This window comes from Manis pentadactyla, chromosome 1, assembly GCF_030020395.1.
Source record: "Manis pentadactyla isolate mManPen7 chromosome 1, mManPen7.hap1, whole genome shotgun sequence".
Lineage (NCBI taxonomy): Eukaryota > Metazoa > Chordata > Mammalia > Pholidota > Manidae > Manis > Manis pentadactyla.
This window is the reverse complement of record NC_080019.1, coordinates 71,315,026-71,335,900: the sequence shown is the minus strand read 5'-3', so window position 1 is coordinate 71,335,900 and position 20,875 is coordinate 71,315,026. Positions and strand designations below refer to the sequence as shown.

Genomic DNA, 20,875 nt, shown 5'->3' with positions numbered 1-20,875 from the left:
CTTTTGATTCCATGTCCTTACCACTACTTAAAACCTATTATCACTATATAAAAAGCCCAGCTTCCAATTATTGAAGCTTGCAAACAGTAGGCTTAAAACAAAACAATTTTGTTTTTCTTCCAAGGTATTCAGGAAGCAGGTATCTAAGGTAAGCAGGAAATAGTTAATACCTCCAGCTACCAGAAGGGGAAACTAAAGCTTCTATGTTAAGTCATAAAGCAAGCGTTTGAATCCTGGAATTCCTAGTCCTTTTTCTGCATTAGCATTCCCCTGACATTTATCATGACAATGATGAAGAAGAAAAGATGGAGGAGGAGAAATGATGCATGCAATTATAAGACCAGGTGTTTTCATTCTTCGGCTAGCCCACACGTATTTACTGAGTACTTATGAAGTCCAAGCACAGTGCCTGGCACTGGGGATATAACAGTGAACAGAATAAACAAAAAGTTTCTACCCATAAGGAAGTTTCACCCTAGTGGGAAGATACTGACAAATAAATAGACAATTAAAATGTAGTGCAGTAATGCAGAAACAGGAGAGCACAGTATGCCAAAGGGGCAGATAAGAAAACTAAACCCAGGGGGTGGAAACAGGGATACAAAACTGATTGTTAAGTGTGAATTTCAAATAAATAATGAATACTTTTTTAGTATAGGTATATCCCAAATATTGTCCTTTATTTTTATTTGCTAAATCAGGCAACCCTAGGGAGGGCTGATGCTTTCAAAAGTGCCTCAAAGGATATGATACCTGAGATGAAAATTGAATTATTACTTGTTCCCAATAAATCTGGACTCTGAAAATGTGTATTAGCTGAAGGCCTATGGAGACACCTCTGTGGAAAAGATTTGAAACCTAACAGTAGCTAGTGCGGACTGAGGGCTCTTGCCAAAAGCTACATTAAGTGAGCCATCTTGGAAAGACCTTCCAGACTTAGTCCAGCCCTCAGGTGATAGCAGCCCTGCCAACAGCTTGACTACAATACACGAGAAGTCTTGAGGCAGAACCACCTAGCTAAGCCACTCGTGACCCTCAGAAACTATGTGAGATAATAAATGTCTGTTTCACAATGTTAGGTTTTTAGGGCAATGTGTTATGCAGCAATAGGTTAAGTAATGGCCTGTCCATTAGAGATCTGCATTCTGCAGGAAGGGCCTAACGTCAGGACCTGTCATGCTCATTCACTGCCAAGAGCAGCCACCATTAGTGTGGGTGCTGGATCCAGGGGCCACAGCTGTGACTCACCCAGTTATGCCTCCCATCAGGGGATCTGAATGGTGTATTTCCACTCAGATGGAATGGAACACAGGGTAACAAAAAGATTTTTAAGGACAGAGTATCCTTTCTGAGACCATATGAGTAAGATCTTTTTTAAAAAGCAAAACAAAAAATATTTCTTGGAGTTCAGTTTGATTACTTGAGAGAACTGTGTAAAAACAGAAATACAAGTGAAATAATAGAGAAAATGAGCAGAGTGAAGAAAAGTCCATGTCTTGTATTAGCTGTGGTTCTCAGCATGATTTCATGTGTGCTAAGAATTGATATTGCTCTGCCAACTAAGAAAGTCATTTGTTCCTGGGTGGGTTGTTTTGAGTCTCCCATCCAGAAGGGAATTTCTGAAACTTAAGGATAATGTGCAACTGAAGAGCTATGAACTGTGGTTAATCAACTAATCCAGAATTTCTAAGAGTACTCTGGTGAAATAATTTGACGGTTGCAAATTCCATAAATTATTTTATTCTAATGGATTAAGTTTAAGTGATTACATTCCAAGTATCTCCTGTGAACAGAAAAATCTCAGAGAAAGGCATTTACCCCATTTTCCAAAAATACAGGCTGAGTTGGAAGGGAGTAGGGTAATAACTGTAGAACTAAACAGGGCTGCACGGAGATGTTAGAAGTTTTCTTTTACCACAGCCCCCGGACCCAGCCCCATGGCTTTAGTGAAGTTTTCTATCCAAACCATCTCAGGAGTCATGCTATTAGGAAATATTTTCCTCCAGGCCAGCTCAATACTAATTGAGCTTAGTATATGTTTATGTTGGAATCTTTCAAGATCTGTGTCCCAGATATATCAGATGCCACTTTTCTCCTTATGTTCTGCAAAAGGCACAATATTCTTACAAGATTTCCAATTCCTTTCACAGAAACTGAGATAAGGATATTGCCTTAAAGGTCTTATATCTCCAGGATAGTATAGTTCACCGATCTAAGTAAATCCTGATCTAACCTGTGTTTTCTAAACATTTCTATGTAAATGAGTATTTTTAACATTTTACTTTTAAAATATCCAATTCATTTAAAAATTACTTTGGTACACAAATCCAAGATATTAAGAGAGAGGACATAGTTATCAAAACAAATACAATCTGGAATATCCTTGAATTTGAATAGTTGATATTACAGAATAAAACAAGTTATTCAACTATTTCTCTAGAGAATTAGGTAGCATTTTTATATATTTGCTTTGATTGATTATATAAAATTGATACATATATTAAACAAAGTCCTTAAGTTTCAGGCCTAAGCTCCATGCTTTTTCTGGAGCCCCATAGCTACTCCAAAACAAAGATTAAGATTTTCCAATGAGGGTATCCAACACTTCTTAACAATTGGGTTGGTTCATAGTGATGTCTAAAGATATGGAACCGCAAGCTAAGGAAAGCTTTAAAAACTGGCCAGCAAAATAAAAAGCTGTCTATTTCTAAAGGATTAGCTGTCTATCCTAACTAAACAATACACTATAAAATTTTATGATCCAGAGTAGAAGAAGTTAAGAAAAAAACATTCAACACGGAGTCTGTAATATTATCTTAGGATCACAGATGAGACTCAGACATAGTGTCACTGTTCCCAATCTCTCTGCCTCCAGCTTTCTTTCCTCGCATTTGGAACTTCTTTTATGTTCCTCCTCTGAAAGCACTTTTTTTCCTGTTCTCTTTGTTCATAAGCAACCAACAGACACTGCAGAATTTCTTAGTTCACTGATACACCTCAATTAATATAAAGACAACAGTAACTTTGTTTTTTATTTTGATGGGAATCTGATGAGAATCTCCCAACTACACACACATACACAAAATTGCTCAAATGAATAATACTTCCAGGGATTTCATAATTTTGCCTTTCTCCTTCCTGACTTGTCTTTACTGTGTTATCCTAAAAATTCTACTTTGAAAAATTTCACTAATAACAACTTCTTTTATTCATATCAAATGCCCTTAAAAAAATTTTTTTTATTAAGGTATTATTGATATACACTCTTGAAGGTTTCACATGAAAAAACAATGTGGTTACTACATTCACCCACATTATCAATTCCCCACCTATACCCCAATGCAGTCACTGTCCACCAGTGTAGTAAGATGCCACAGATTCACTGTTTGCCTTCTCTGTTCTACAGTTTTCCCTATGACCTCCCACACCATGTGTACTAAACGTAATACCCCTCAATCAACTTCTTAATCTCTCCCCACCCACCCTCCCACACCCCTCCCCTTTGGTGACCACTAGTTCATTCTTGGAGTCTGTGAGTTGGCTGCCATTTTGTTCCTTCAGTTTTGCTTCGTTATTATACTCCACAAATGAGGGAAATCATTTGGCACTTGGCTTTCTCCACCTGGCTTATTTCACTGAGCATAATATCCTTCAGCTCCATCCATGTTGTTGCAAATGGTAGGATTTGTTTCTTTCTTATGGCTGAATTGTATTCCATTGTGTATATGTACCACCTCTTCTTTATCCATTCATCTACTGATGGACACTTAGGTTGCTTCCATGTCTTGGCTACTGTAAATAGTGCTGCAATAAACATAGGGGTGCATATGCCTTTTTGAATCTGAGAAGTTGTATTCTTTGGGTAAATTCCAAGGAGTGCGATTCCCAGGTCAAATAGTATTTCTATTTTTAGTTTTTTGAGGAACCTCCATATTGCTTTCCACAATGGTTGAACTAGCTTTCATTCCCACCAGCAGTGTAGGAGGGTTCCCCTTTCTCCACAACCTCGCCAGCATTTGTTGCTCTTAATCTTTGCGATGCTGGCCATCCTTACTGGTGTGAGGTGATATCTCATTGTGGTTTTAATTTGCATTTCCCTGATGATTAGTGATGTGGAACATCTTTTCATGTGTCTGTTGGCCATCTGAATTTCTTCTTTGGAGAATTGTCTCTTCATATCCTCTGCCCATTTTTTAATCGGGTTATTTGCTTTTTGGGTTTTGAGGTGTGTGAGTTCTTTACATATTTTGGATGTTGACCCCTGGTTAGATATGTCATTTACAAATACATTCTCCCATGCTGTAGGACGCCTTTTTGTTCTGTTGATGGTGTCCTTTGCTATAAAGAAACTTTTTAGTTTGATGTAGTCCCATGTGTTCATTTTTGCTTTTGTTTCCCTTGCTCGAAGAGATGCATTCAGGAAGAAGTTGCTCATGCTTATATTCAGGAGATTTTTGCCTATGTTGTCTTCTAAGAGACAAACGCCCATTTTTAAACTTAAGATCTAAAATTGGAGGAGAGGAGACAACAAGAGAAAACTAAAAAAAAAAACACCAAAAAACAAAAAAGAGAAAAACTTGACAGCAGAATTTTGTCATTGTCGCATCCACTCAACAAATAGATATTCAGCCCCTATGAGTCTGGCATTGTGCTAGAGTAAGCTATACTTTGTTTCCAGAGGCTGCCATTACAATATAGTCTTAAGATACCAACAAAGTAGATGGTTTTTGCTGGAGTTTTTAATTGTGCTTTCCATCTTGTTCTAAAGACTCTGACAATAAGAAGGAAATAAATTCTGAGAACTACACATGTAGAGTTAGGAATAAGGCTATTAGTGCATAACACAGAAAGAAAATCAAGATGTTAAGAACGAAAAATAATATAAAAATCTGTGTTGTGCTGTATAAATATTATTTCATTTGAGTCTAGCAATGTTCCTGATTAGTACAGCCAACAAAGTCTATCCCCTTACTTATTTGTCTGCCAAAAAATTTAAACTCATTCTACTGAAAGATCTTCATGAGAACATATCTTCAATTTTATTTTATTTTTATTTTTATTTTGGTATCATTAATATACAATTACATGAGCAACATTGTGGTTACTAGATTCCCCCCATAATCAATTCCCCACCACATACCCCATTACAGTCACTGTCCATCAGCGTAGTAAGACGCTATAGTCACTACTTGTCTTCTCTGTGCTATACTGCCTTCCCTATGCCCACCCCCTAAGTTATGTGTGCTAATCTTAATGCCCCTTTTTCCCCTTATCCCTCCCTCCCCACATATCCTCCCCAGTCCCTTTCACTTTGGTAACTGTTAGTCCATTCTTGAGTTCTGTGAGTCTGCTGCTGTTTTGTTCCTTCAGTTTTTGCTTTGTTCTTATACTCCACAGATGAGTGAAATCATTTGGTACTTGTCTTTCTCCACCTGGCTTATTTCACTGAGCATAATACCCTCTAGCTCCATCCATGTTGTTGCAAATGGTAGGATTTATTTTCTTCTTATGGCTGAACAATATTCCATTGTGTATATGTACTACATCTTCTTTATCCATTCACCTACTGATGGACACTTAGGTTGCTTCCACTTCTTGGCTATTGCAAATAGTGCTGCAATAAACATAGGGGTGCATATGTCTTTTTCAAACTGGGCTGCTGCATTCTTAGGGTAAATTCCTAGAAGTGGAATTCCTGGGTCAAATGGTATTTCTATTTTGAGTTTTTTTGAGGAACTTTCCACAATGGTTGAACTAATTTACATTCCCACAAGTAGTGCAGGTTCCCCTTTCTCCACATCCTTGCCAACATTTGTTGTTGTTTGTCTTTTGGATGGTGGTCATCCTAACTGGTGTGAGGTGATAACTCACTGTGGTTTTAATTTGCATTTCTCTGATGATTAGCAATGTGGAGCATCTTTTATGTGTCTGTTGGCCATTTGAATTTCTTCTTTGGAGAAGTGTCTGTTCAGATCCTCTGCCCACTTTTAATTGAATTATTTGCTTTTTGTTTGTTGAGGTGTGTGAGCTCTTTGTATATTGTGGATGTCAACCCCTTACCTGATCTGTCATTTATGAATACATTCTCCCATACTATAGTATGCCTTTTTGTTCTACTGATGGTGTCCTTTGCTGTACAGAAGCTTTTTAGTTTGATATAGCTCTTTAATTTCTCTTAAGAGTGTCTTGTAGTTTTCAGGGTATAGGTCTTTCCTTCATTAAGTATTTTATTCATTCCTAGGTATTTTATTCTTTTTGATGCAATTGTGAATGGAATTGTTTTCCTGATTTATCTTTCTGCTAGTTCACTATTAGTGTATAGGAATGCCACAGATTTTTGTGTATTAATTTTGTATCCTGCAACTTTGCTGAATTCAGATATTAGGTCTAATAGTTTTGGAGTGGATTCTTTAGGGCTTTTTATGTACAATATCATGTCATCTGCAAACACTGACAGTTTGAGTTCTTCCTTACCAATCTGGAAGCCTTTTATTTCTTTGTGTTGTCTGACTGCCGTGGCTAGGACCTCCAGTACTATGTTGAATAGAAGCGGGAGAGTGGGCATCCTTGTCTTGTTCCTGATCTTAGAGGAAAAGCTTTCAGCTTTTCATTGTTAAGTATGATATTGGCTGTGGGTTTGTCATATATGGCCTTTATTATGTTGAGATACTTGCCTTTTATACCCATTTTGTTCAGAGTTTTTATCATGAATGTATATTGAATTTTGTGGAATGCTTTTTCAGCATCTATGGAACTGATCATGTGTTTTTGTCCTTCTTTTTGTTGATGTGGTGGATGATGTTGATAGATTTTTGAATGTTGTACCATCCTTGCATCCCTGGGATGAATCCCACTTGATCATGGTGTATGATCCTCTTGGTGTATTTTCGAATTCAGTTTGCTAATATTTTGTTGAGTATTTTTGCATGTATGTTCATCAGGGATACTGGTCTGTAGTTTTCTTTTTTGTGGTATCTTTGCCTGGCTTTGGTATTAGAGTGACGCTGGCTTCATAGAATGAGTTTGGAAGTATTCCCACCTCATCTCTTTTTTCGAATACTTTAAGGAGAATGGGTATTATGTCTTCTCTAAATGTCTGATAAAATTCAGTGGTGAATCCATCTGGTCCAGGGTTTTGTTCTTGGGTAGTTTTTTGATTGCTGATTCAATTTCATTGCTGGCAATTGGTCTGTTTAGATTTTCTGTTACTTCCTGGGTCAGTCTTGGACAGTTGTATTTTTCTAGAAAGTTGTCCATTTCTTCTAAGTTTATCCAGTTCATTAGCATATAGATTTTCATAGATATCTTCAATTTTATAACTCCAGTTAATAAGAAAATAAAATTCACTTGAATAAAAAATACACTTGACAGACTCAAACCAAAGGTCATTAGATATCACAGGACACTATATTAACATTTCAGTCTTACTTTAAATATTAAATGTATGCCACTTCTAGGATCCTTACCCATGACCTTGGCTGAAATTACAATATCTTTTAATGTGTAAAATATGAGTAAAATTTTTTTTGTTATTCAGCTCCCTGGAATGAAGCTAACATATATCTGATACAGAAGTACACACTATGATGTTTTACCATAACTTAAACCAAAAATATGGTAAAGATTCTTCACTTCATTAAATATCAGGGAAATGCAAATTAAAACCATAATGCATTACTACTACACCAAAGTATAAGGAAAGAGATAAAAAATACCAAGTATTGGCAAGGATATGAGCAGCAGGGAATCTTTGTACAATGCTTGTGACATTGTAAATTGGTACCCCACTTTGGAAAAAGTCATGTGGAAGTAGCTACTAAAGCTGAGCACACGTATACCTTAACCAAACAATCCCAATCCTTGTCATATGCCCTACAGAAAGAAATGCATGCATTTGTTTATCTAAGGACATGGACCAGAATGTTGATGAGAACACTAATTGTAAGATTCCAAAACTGAAAATGACCCAAGTACTTTATGGCATTTGATAGAATGAATACATAAATTATGGTTTAGTCACACAATGGAATATTATATAGCAATGAGAAAGGATCAAGTACAACTCCATACAATATGGGTGAATCTCACAAACATAATGTGAGCAAGAAAAGCTGGTCACAATATAAACACTCTATGATTTCTTATATAAAGCACTCAAAACAGACAAAAATAATCTATGCTGTTTTAAGTCAGTTAACAGTTACCCTTGAAAGGGAGCACAAGGCATGCTTCTGGGATGTTAGTAATATTCTGCTTCTAGATACAGGCACTAGTTTGTAAAACTTCACTGAGCTGTACATTTATATGTGTACTTTGTCTATATATTTCAACTAAAGCTTGTAACATATATAAATATATGACATGAATATTTTCATTATAAAAGTAATACACCATTAAGGATACATTATGAAATATAGAAAAGAATAGATAGTACCAAAATCAAGCATAACCTCATCTTCTAATGATTATTTATAATTTGACATTTCATTTTTCTATAAATTTCACACAGTTAAGGACATAAAATGGGTATAATTTTTTTAAATTTGAGCTGTTAAATTATATCAAAACATACCTAAGCAAAATCTGACTATGAAATTAGCCATCATATAGATTTATACAGAATTTACTTTAAAATCACCTAGTTATACACTTCTGTGCAGGGCCTACTTTTTTGCTATACAAATAATGTTATGATAAGTATTTCTATCTCCATTAATCACACATCAAAATTTACTTCCTTAGGACAGACACCCAAAGATAACACTATAGGAGCCAATGTTTTTGCATTAAAATTAGTAATAGATAAAATACTACGACATGAGGACATAGGTTTGAAAAAGCAACAAAATTAATAACCTTTTTCTCCTATCTTCACTAGTCTTTTTGAGAAGTGTATGTTAGCTGGTAGAGTCCCCCGGTAAAGCAAAAATCCATGGTCTCAAAGTCTAAGACATGTCAAGCTTGATGACATGTCAGTATTAGACACATAGAAGATATTTAAAAAGAAGTTTTCTGAATTCAGTAAAAAGTTTTTGACAGGAAAATCAGTCTGATCCTACCTGTTGCTTAATTCCACCTCTTCTGTATGTCCTTCAAGAGCAGTAGTTCTCAAAGTGTGGTCCAGGGCTAGCAACATCAGCCTCTTACAAGTTTAGGAACTTGTAAGAAATCCAAATTCTCAGACCCCACCCCAGACCTACTGAATCAGAATCTCTGGAGCCAATCTTTATAATGTGCCTTCCAGGTGATTCTTACTCTTGCTAACAGTTTGAGAACTACTAGCCTAGAGCATTCTCTAAACCTCCAGGCATACTAAGAAAACACTGTCTTTGTTAATCAAGGAGTACAAAAAGATAAATAATTCTTTTGGAAGCTATTAGTATTCTAATTCTACCTTGCCCATCTAGGAGACTGAAGACCTTACTGACAGATAAATATTTTCACCTTCAGCTCTACTTCCTTTAGATCTGTGATTGGTGTATCTGCACTGTCAGTTAAACTGTTTTTCATACTTAATGTGTCCCAAATGGTCTCAGGAAAGGGAATGAAAAGAATGTCAATGAAGAAAGGGACAATAGAAAAGACCCTAGCTATTCTATGATAAGCAAACTAAATATAATTAGTTTCACAGACAGAAAATGAAAGAAGTCATTTGTATTACCAGTAAACCTTCTTCTATCAATTTCCTTTTACTTTGAAATACAGCTTGTAAGTAAATGTAGTCAAGCTAATCTTTTTCAGTAATGTAATCAGAAACTTGCAGACGTTTTCTACATAGTTAGCACAATGATGAAGAAAGGCTCAAATAATGAATGAAGTAAAAAGGAAGAAAATTAGTATTTTATTGAGCACCTCCCACATGATAAGTATTACTCATAAAGTTTTGCACATGAGTACTGAATGAGAAAATATAATCCCTATGGGGTAGGTATTATTATTCCCATAATACAAATGTGAAAATTATACAAAGATTTAGTAAATTTTCTGTTTTCAATGGTTGACTTAGCCAATTGCAAAGCTGAAATTTGAAGCTGTGCTTCTGTTTCCAAAACCTGGGCCTTGTCAAATACAACAAACTTAGTTTACAGCATGAAGCAAAACACAACGCATTTTCATTATATGAATAAAAAACTCCTAAAGTAACAGTATAGTTAGTAAACTTTAAGCAACTTTTAATCGTTTTCCTGTTTAGTGTTTAGAGACATATACAACTTTAAAAAAGAATATTTTACCTACTATTCTTATTTACTAATTCATTTGTAAAGAAGAGGAGGAGAAACCAGTTTAAATGTCAAAATAGGCCATTTAATCTTTCCTGAATAATAAGCATTTACTATTTAAATTGCTAGATTTAATTTTAAAAACATTGTGTTGGCAACAAAGCTGTTAAACAGCTTTATGGCATGTTTTTGGGTATTTTGCTTTTGGATTTGGCAGCCCAAGCAAATTTTATGTTGGTCATAAACAAGACAAGCTTAAATAAGGATATTCAAAAAAGAAAACATGTAAGAGGTTGATTTTAGAACTAAATCCCAATTGGCAACCAAAATTTTTCCCTTAGTGCTAAGCGTCTGAAATCCACCACAACCAGTAGTTGTTACCAAGAGCAGGCAAGATGACTAGCTAAAGTTAAAGATGTGGAAAGGTTTTCTTATGTGAGAAGGCAAAGGGCCATATTAGAATAGGAAATAAAAACAACTCCATTTTCAAATTAAATCAACTCCAATTTCAAAATATTTAGCTAATAAGAAATCATATAAAGAAAGACTTTTAATTTCAACAGTAATCTACTCTGAGCTACAAGGTGACTCAATGAAATGCATTTCTAAATAATATATAAACAAGCTTGCAGATATCCTTTCCTACAAAAAGAAGAATATCAGTTTACAACCTTTTCATAAGAAACAATAACTGGTTATTTCAAGAACTATACAAAATAGAGACATCCTACTCTTTATAATAAGGCAACTTACAGGACCTATCAGAACAAAGAATAAAAATGAATATAAAAAATGAAAAAAAAAGCCATTTTATTGCAGCTCAGGTATAAATTTACATTGTCAAAACTATTTATAAATCTATAACATGCAATCAAAACACAGGGCAAAGTTATGTAATTCTACCTAACCACAATATACATTGTGAAAGCAGTTAACAGGAAGGTAAAAGATGTAGTAACCAGTCTACTCAAAAACACTTTTTTCCCTTTATTTTTTTTTTTAAATCAAGAACCCCTTAAATTTTACCCCTACGAGGTAATTCTTATTAATTCTAGTATTTAATTATCTTATAAGGCAAACTAAACACTATTATTTAAACAAAACAATTCGTAGATAAACATCATCAAAATACAAGAGAGAGAGAGAGAGGATCAGATGGTGTAAGTCCTTTAAGAAAAGCAAGCTACTGGAATGAACAGGTCAATAAAACTATTTGTAGAATGGGATGGTTGTCTATTTTCAGATTATTAAGATATTTTTAAATATCCTGAAATCAAACCCAGATTCAGAAGGCAAAGCCAAAACCAGTCAACGTGTTTATTAAAATATAATCTCTTATTAAGCCTTGCACAGTGAGAGGCTAAACTCACCCTAACATGACCTCAGATTTAGAAGTCTACCAAATAATTTTTATAGAAATGACAACCAAATGTCACCTATACCTACTGTTCAAAGTAATATAAAATAAAACAAAAGCTTACTAGATATTTCAGGACTTAAATTTGTGAAGTAAAACTCCCCAAAAAAGAATATGGGCAAATGTTAGCAGCCCTTCTAGTTAAACATGGAGGTCTAAAATACCTATTCTATTTTTAAGATTTTGGACACTGAAATAATATCTATCACCAATTCCTTGCCCTTCTCTCTTCCCAACTCCTTTCTCATCAAGAAACTGAAGTTCTCACCTTCCCTTCCTGGACAAATGCACTATTATGTTCCCTATGGGGAGCCATGCCAGTTACACTTTCGGTAGAACTCGGAATTCCTTCTGTTGCTACTGCCTTGCCCACAAAATGCTTCCTTAATTCCTGTTCCCAGGTTGTGAGATCTATTCAAAAATGTTAAAAAATCTGAAACAATTGGTTTCTCTATGAAGTACGTACTCTAACCTCAGCTGGTTCCCCGCTGCTACTCAGGGATCCCAGAATCATCTCTGGATTAAAAAGGATTAAAATAGTACCAAACAGGCTCTAACCAACAATACTCTCCAAATGAAGAATTTACAAGCTTCTCTCATAATTAAGTGGTATTTACCTAGAGGATTCAAATATATTGTGATATGTAAAAATAAATCAATGCAATTCACCATATTCGTGGGCTAAATGATCATTGCTACAGATGCAAAAAGAACATTTAACAAATCCAACAGCTATTCATGATCAAAACATTCAGAAAACTAAGAACAGAAGGGAAGCTAACTCAACCAAATTGAGGGCAACTATGAAAACTTTACAACCAACATTACACCTAATAATAAAAGACTTGATGCTTTTTTCCTAAGATCAGGAAAGAGACAAGGATATCTGCCCTCACCATTTCTATTCAACATTGAACTGGAAGTCCTAATCAGTGCCATCGGGAAAGAAAAAGAAATACAAATTGGAAAGGAAAAGTAACACAGCATTTATAGATGACATGTATATGTACAAAATCCTAAGGAATCAACAAGAGTTCCTAGGAATGAGTTTTACAAGGTAGCAGACTGCAAGATCAAAATACAAAAACCAACTGTTTGTCTACATATTAGCAAAGAACAACAGGAAATTGAAATTAAAAAAACATTTACAATAAAAAAATGTCCTGGAGCTAATAAGTGATTATATATACCAAGTGATTATATTATAGCAAAGCTGCAGAATACAAAATATGTAAAAGTCAACTGCTTTCTTATCTACCAGCAATGAAAAACTGGAATTTAAATTAAAAACACAAGGCCATTTACATTAGCACCAAAAAATGAAATACTTAAGTACATATTTAATAACTACATGTAAGATCTATATGTGGAAAACTATAAAACTCTCATGAAAGAAATCAAAGATTTAATTAACGTTAAAATAATTCCATGTTCACAGATAGGAAGAATCAATATTGGGCCATGATGGCAGTTATTCCCAATTTGATGTACAGATCCAATGTAAACTCAGTCAAAATTCCAAAATAAAAGTTGTTTTGTGGAGATCATCAAACTGATTCTAAAATTTATATGGAGTGGCAAAAAACTCAGAACAGCCAACACAATATTGAAGAAGAAAAGTAAGGACTGACTACCCAAATTCAAGACTTACTAGAAGCCCACAGTAATCAGGACTGTGTCGTGTCAGCAAAAGAATAGGAAAATATGTCAGTGGGATAGACCAGACAGCCCACAGAGAGACCTACTCAAATATATTCAACTCGTCTTTGACAACAGAGCAAAGGCAATTAAATGGAGAAAATGAGTCTGAAACAACTAGGCATCCACATGCAAAAAAAAAAAAAAGAATCTATACACAGACCTTACACCTGTCATAAAATTAACTCAAAATGGATCACAGACCTACATGTAAACTACAAAGATCCTAAAAGAAAAACAGGAGAAAACCTAAGTGACCTTGGGTTTAGTAATGACTTTTAGATATAACACCAAAAAAACTTAATCCATGAGAGGAAAAAATTGATGTTAGACTTCATTAAAATTAAAACTAAAAACTTCTCTGTAAAAGATAGTTTCTCAATTACCAGATGAACAAATGTTAAGTCTTTTTGTAACCTCACAAGAAACATTAAGTGTGTATTTGTGCATCACTTTTTAAACAAAGTTATATACTTAGCACAGTGTTTTACACTTTTTCTTGACTTAATGTGTCTTTGTAGATCACTCCATATTTATTCACAGCTTTCTATTTCCCAATTTTACATCTGCATAGTACTTCATTATACATATTGAACACAATTTATTTAACCAGATCTTAACTGGTGAAAACACATTGCCTCCAATATTACATAAAATATTGCAAAGATTTAAGTTTAATTTTCCAAATTTAAAAGCATATTGGTAGAACAAATTCCTAAAACTGGGACTGCTGGGTTATAGGAAACATGGATGATAAATTAATAAATACTGTGGAATTACAGGTTGTACTAGTTCATGCTCCTATCAGCAGTAAAGGAGAGCACATGCCACCCGTGGCAACACTGTTTCATCAGACTTAATACTCACCAATATTAGAGTGAAACACAGTACTCAGTGAATTTTAAATTGCATGTTTTATGAATAAGGTAGAGTACCTTTTCATCTGTGTAAACACCAATAATATTTCTTTTCCTGTGAACTGTTTATTCATAAGTTTTGTCCATTTCCAAAAAATTGGACTGTTGCTTTGATTGTTCCTTTTATCACTACACAACACTCTTCTTTGTCCCTTTAATGCCTTGAGACTTTTAGTATATTTTGATATTAATATTGTCTTGCTTATGGTACATATTTTGTTTATTGTTTTTCCATCTTTCTTCGATTTAAGAATTCCGAATGTATTTTTAGTTTCAAAATAAGCTTTTCTATGTTGCAACTGTTTCCTCTTCAGAGTTTCCCCCCCTTTTCCCATGATGGTTTTCTCTCATCTTTTCCATTAGTTCTGCCTACATATGAGGAATGTGTTTGATTAGTGATATCCCCTCTTGAGTTGCTGAATGTATTTTAATAGATTGTAATTTTAGTAGCCATGGGCTATTCCAATCTCTTGGATGATGCAGAACCAGCAGTTAGCATAAGATATGCATGTTTTAAACGAGATGTGCACGCAATGGATGAACCAGCGAAGTGGAATTGCTGTTGAGGATATAAAGGAACACGTGGAGGATATATGGCAGATCTCATATAACTGCAAGGATCTGAGCAATTAGTCCCACAAATGCGACCTTCTCAACTGCTGCTGATCAGGCAGTTACCCAGAGGACTGCAAACAACTTGCAGGCAAGTATGGCCTCTTTCCACATGCCAGAAATACCCGAAGGTACAGCTCACCCAAGAGCATGTGCCTCTCAGATAACTGAGGAATCTCTGATCTTCACCAAAGGTTCTGCTGGGCTTTCAACATCATAGGTAATGAGGGCCTAAGTTACAGTATTTTTACCACTCATTTTTCTTAATAACACACAATTACATGATTTATGGCAAGGATATGCAAACTCAACTGCTTTTAAATCCTCTTCTACTCTCCTACTTATGGCTGAATATAAATATCTTCAGGCTTCTTCTTATTTTAATTAACATGTACCTTTTAAAACCTCCAACTCTTAAATATATGTCCTAAGACAAAAAGCTCAGAAACCTTCACTAAATACCTTAACACTTTGTTTCAAAAAGTATTTAAGGTATACACTTTACACACTTATTAAAGGGTAGATAAATAAACATTTTGATTAAAAGTCTGGAAATGTTATGGCAAAATAAGCTCTGGCAGCTCCACCTCTACTGAGGACGTGTAACTGTGCTGAACACCCGGCTGGACTCTGAGGACAGAAATGCAGAATAGGACCCTGACCTCAAGGGGCTCACAGAAAAGGACAATCATACAAAGAAATGCAACACAGTGTGGTGGCAACAAAGATAAAATATGTTCAAGGCCCGAAGGTTAATGCAAAGGAAGCACAGTAACAAGGAGACAGCAAGGAACTCCAGGTCAGCTAGATTTTAGACAGTACATGGGAATTTGCCCAGTGGCCAAAGGTTTTACAGATGTTACAGATAGAAGGGCATACATTCTTTCAACAAAGTTCCTAGTCTGGGACAGACACTGTGGGGTAGATACTTTGAAATACCTATTGTGGAGCTAAAATAATGAATTAGGACAAAGACTCTGACTTTACGGAGTCAGGGGAGGACCCGTAAGTAAACCAGTAAGTAAAGCAGTGTGATAAATGCTACAATAGAGATAAGCAGAGAGAATTCGAAGTTTACTGGCCAAGAGAAAATACCAGGCTAAATGTTTATAGATCTCCAGAGTAGAGTGAAGTTGAGTGGAGGACGGCATCAGGGAGGCTCAGCATTCCAGGCATGGAGAAAAGCACATATATATGCTAAAAGCATAGAGAGGGCCAGAGACAGAGGGAAAGGAGGGAGGAGAAAGAAAGCGGAAAAGAGAAAAAGAATGAGAGAGGGGAGGAGAGAGACAGAGACAGACAGAAAGAATGTAGTTCAATGTGGAAGAGGCACAGGTGTCTAAGATAAGGCTAAAGGTGAAAGCAAGAACCATATCATGAAGGACCTTTTAAGTTGGAGTTTGGACTTTATCTTGATGGCAATAAGGAACTTTTAAAATGTTTTTTTAACATGGAAAGACTTGTTCAGATTTGTGTTTGAGAAAGTATGCAGCTATAATACAGTGAAAATTGAAAGAAAGAAATCTGGAAGTAAAATAGCTGCAGTAATCCAGGAAATGGTTTATAGTAGTTTCAACTAAGATAGCAGCAATGGAGATAGAGAAGATGGGTGGAGATGATGAGAGATTTAGAAAGTGGAACCAACAAGCCTTATAACTGATTTGACTGGGAGCAGAGAGGAAAAAAGAGTCAACCATGATGCCTCTGTATGATTTCACTTGTATGTAGAATCTAAAACACAAAACAAACAAAAAGAAACAGACACATAAATATTGACAAGAGACTGTTGGTTATCATGGGGGGACAGTGGGGGCATGGGTGAAATGCATGAAGGGGATAAAGAGGTACAAACTTCAAATTATAATATAAATCAGGAATGGAAGTACAGCATAGAGAATAGAGCCAATAACACTGTAATATCTTCATATGAAGGCAGGGGGTAACTACACATACTGTAGTGAGCATTTAGTAATGCATATAATTAATGAATCACTACATTGTACATCTGAAGCCAATATAATATTGTATGTCAATTATATTCCAAGAGAAAAAGGAGAAATTTAAGTCATTCTTTTCTATGGGGCTTTCCAGATTTTTGAGAGAGAAGCTAAACGACTCATTTGGTACAGAAAGATATCATTTTTATAGTCTTGTGATTTCATGTGTTAAATAGAAAGACACAGGTCCCAACACAGTGTCACTTCTGCTAGGCCAAGTCACAAAGCCAGGGCTCACCATCGAAACTCAGTCTCAGTTTCAGCCTCCCCCAGAATTGTGGTCAGTCAGGAATTTTCTGGTCAGCATCACCAATAAGATTGTCTGTCACATGAGCCCTCTCCATCTTCTCTACAAAAGATGAGGTCATCTGCATTATAAGACTCCCTGATCTTCCCCCTAAGAGAAAGTGACCCTTCCTCAAACAACCCCTTTTCTTTTGCAAATAACTTTCCCTCACCCTCCTGTCTATAGAAACCTTCCATATTGTACAATTCCTCAGAGCATCTCTCTCCTCGCTAGAAGGGATGCTGCCCAACTCATTAAATGCTTAATAAAACCAATTAAATCTTATTAAAAAAAAAAAGATGAAGTCTCAGTTTGGGCAAAGGGTGGACGGTCCTATTATTCAGTAGGAGAAGGAGAAGGGGAGAGCAGGTTTTGAGAGAATGTAATAATCACTTTAAAACTTGACAAATTGAGTCTGAGATGCACATAAGTTATTTAATGAAGGTGTCTAATAAGCAGCTGGATATATGAAAATGCAAGAGTAAGGTTTAGGCCAGAGATACAGATTTGAGAATCATCCACATACAAAGTAAATGAATAACTAAAGCAATAAAAATTGATGAAATTGTCTGGGAGAACATACAGGTGAGAAGAAACCTAAAACACAACTTTATGGATCACTAACATTTAGCAGACAAAGGAAGAGCTAGAAGAGTAGACTGAAAGGGTACAGTCAAAGAGAAAGATAAAAATATTAACAAGATGAGGAGTAAGCACTTAATGGATGTTTAATGTGCACTACCTCATTTAACCCTTACACACCCTATGAGCAACTTGCTATTATTATCTGCACCATTATAGATGTGCACATTTTGGTTTAGAGAGATCAACTTGCTCAGGTTTACACATCCGGTTGTTTTTAAGAAATGCAATCAAGATTATACCTAGGCCTCCAGAGCCTCTGTTCTTGACTGCTATGCCACATTGCTTCCTATGAAAAACTTAAGCATCACAGACACATGAAAACAGTGATTCAAAAAAAAGATACCACATCAGTAGCAATGAGCTCACCTGTCACTGAGATCTTGGTTTCTAATAACCTGCTCCATTAAAAGGAATCAGGACTCTTTGGAAAAATGGCTCATCTGAGGAATGGGCAGGAAATATGTAAAATGAGCCTGGAGCATCTTGTAGTGCTAAAAGTAAGGAAGCGATAAAACACACACACACACACACACCTGCATGCAGGCACGTGCACACATACAAACACATGCACACACCCACAAAGACATGTCAAAGGGACACAGAAAACCAAATGAAAGCTCCCAATGGCCAAAGTTGTAACAATTTGAGCAAAAAAAGTAGTATTAGACTATAACCCAGTGAATAAACTAAATATCCATGAGTCTATACTTACATAAACCAAGGATTGACTAAATAAGTAAATAAATGAAAGAGAGAAAAATCTAGGATGCAGAATTCCAAATAAATTATGCACATACTCTCCTTTGAAGAGATGGAGCAAACTCTCCACCTCCTAAAATGTGGGCTCCACATAATGACTTCCTTCCAAAGACTACAGAAATGGAAGGGGGGAGAGGGTAGAGAATCGCTTTTCAGTACAGAAACATGACAAGTACTGACTCAAATGATCAAGGTTCGCATCAACAGTGATAAGTCACGATGACAGTATGTACCCCTGATATGCTGTAATGAAAATGGCACCTTATCTGTGGTCTTTCTCTCAATCTGGTACCCAGAACAGAAAAAGGATGTAAGCTAAGAACTCAGGAAATCAGAACAAAGTGTGGACTTCGATTAGTTATAATGCATCAATATCAGCTCATTGATTATAAAAACTGTACTAGACTAACGTAGGATGTTAACAGCAGGGGAAACTGAGTGAGAGGTTTGTGAGAACTCTGTACTATCTTTGTAATTTTTCTGTAAATCTAGAACTGTTCTAAAATTAAAATAATAATTTAAAAAAAACAAGGGATGTTAACTGTGCCATGCTGATGAACAAAAAGCAAGAAAAGACAGCGACCAAGAGCACTTTCAGTGGATTAAAGGAGTCAAAAGCCAGATCATACTGGGCAGTAGGATGAATGACAGTTGAGAATGGGATTCTAAGTGTATAGCTTCTTACAAGAAGTCTGATAATGAGGTGAACAAATCAGTGCTGGAAGTGGACATCAAGTTGAAGAAAGTGGCTGATTTTCTTTTGTTTTGCTTTTTTCCCTAAAAATTCAAGATATAATTCACACATCGAAAAATTCACCTTTTAAAGTATACATTTTGGTGGTTTCCAGTGTATTCACAAAGTTGTATAACTATCATCACCACCTACTTCTAGAAATTTTCATTACTTCAAAAAGAAATGGTAAAATTAAAGACCTAAATAAATGAAGTATGTTCATGAACAGGAAGACTTATCATTGTTAAAATGTCAATAAAACCAAAGTGATCTACAGATTCAAAGCAATTTCTATCAAAATTTCAACAGCCTTTTTCACAGAAATGGGAAAGCCAGTCCTCTAATTCATGTGGAATTGCAAAAATAGCCAAACCAATCTTGAAAAAGAATAATAAAGTTGGAAGACTCACACTTCTCAACTTTGAAACTTACTGCATTACTACAGTAATTAAAGCATGTGGTACTGACAAATGGAATAGAATAAAAAGTCCAGAAATAAACCTTTACATATATGGCCAACTGATTTTTTGAGAAGGGTGCCAAGACCATTCAATGGTCAAAGGGCAGAGTTTTCAACAAATAGTGCTGGAAAAACTGGAAATCTTTATGCCAGTTTGATGCTTACCTTATACCAAACACAAAAATTAACTCAAAGAGATCAAAGATCTACACTTAAAGAACTAAGATTATAAAATTCTTAGAAGAAAATGGGGAAAATCTTCATGACAGTGGATTTGGCAACCATTTAATGGATCTGACACTAAAAGCACAGGCAAAAAAAAGAAAAAATAGATTAATTAGATTTTATCAAAATGAAGAACTTTTGCACATCAAAAGAGACCATCTAGAAAGGTGAAAATACAGTCTACTGAATGGAAGAAAATTCATGCAGATCATTTCATTCATAGCAGATGAATATCTAGAATATATGAAAAATTCCCAAAACTCGCTTCCAAAAAACAATCCAATTAAAAAATGGGAAAAGGACTGGAACAGACATTCCTTCAAAGAAGATATACAAATGGCCAGCAAGCACATAAAAAATGTTGAACATTACTCATCATTAGAGAACTGCAAAACAACATACCTACAAGAATGTGGAGAAATTGGAACCCTTGTGCACTGTCAGTGGGAATGTGGTATAGCTGTTGTGGACATCAGAATGGCAATTTCCCCAAAATTAAAAACAGAATTACCATATGACTCAGCAAGTCCACTTTTAGGTATATTCCCAAAAGAATCAAAAGCAGTGTCTTGAAGAAGTATTTGTACTCCCATGTTCATGCAGCATTATTCACAGTAGCTAAAACATGGAACCAACCATGTATCCATGAATGGATGAATGGGTAAGCAAAATATGGTACATATACACAATGGAATATGATCAGCCTTAGAAGGAAGGAAATGATGATATATGCTACGCTAAATGAAATAAGCCAGTCACAAAAAGATAAACACTGTTAGGATTCCACTTACTTGAGGTACCTAGAGGAGTCAAAATCATAGAGACAGATAGAATGGTGAGCTAGGGAATTAAAGAAGGAGGAAATGGGGAGTTATTATTTAACGGGTATGGAATTATAGTTTTGCC

At 35.4% G+C, this 20,875-nt stretch overlaps 1 protein-coding gene across 12 annotated transcripts in view; it reads right to left on the bottom strand.

Moving 5' to 3' along the window:
* Nucleotides 1-20,875, bottom strand: part of TFDP2 (transcription factor Dp-2) — a 152,094-nt gene that overhangs the window by 83,465 nt on the left and 47,754 nt on the right. For 4 of the 12 annotated variants that reach the window (XM_057498339.1, XM_036877378.2, XM_036877384.2 and 1 more), the window contains exon 1: nt 20,481-20,577. The exons of 7 other annotated variants lie outside the window; for them this stretch is intronic. In XM_057498339.1, the coding sequence (XP_057354322.1) occupies nt 20,481-20,568 (88 nt within the window). In that variant the 5' untranslated portion in view covers nt 20,569-20,577. Of the gene's footprint in view, nt 1-20,480; nt 20,578-20,760; nt 20,804-20,875 lie in introns of those variants that run through there. One more of the 12 variants, XM_057498375.1, reaches the window with a different exon arrangement.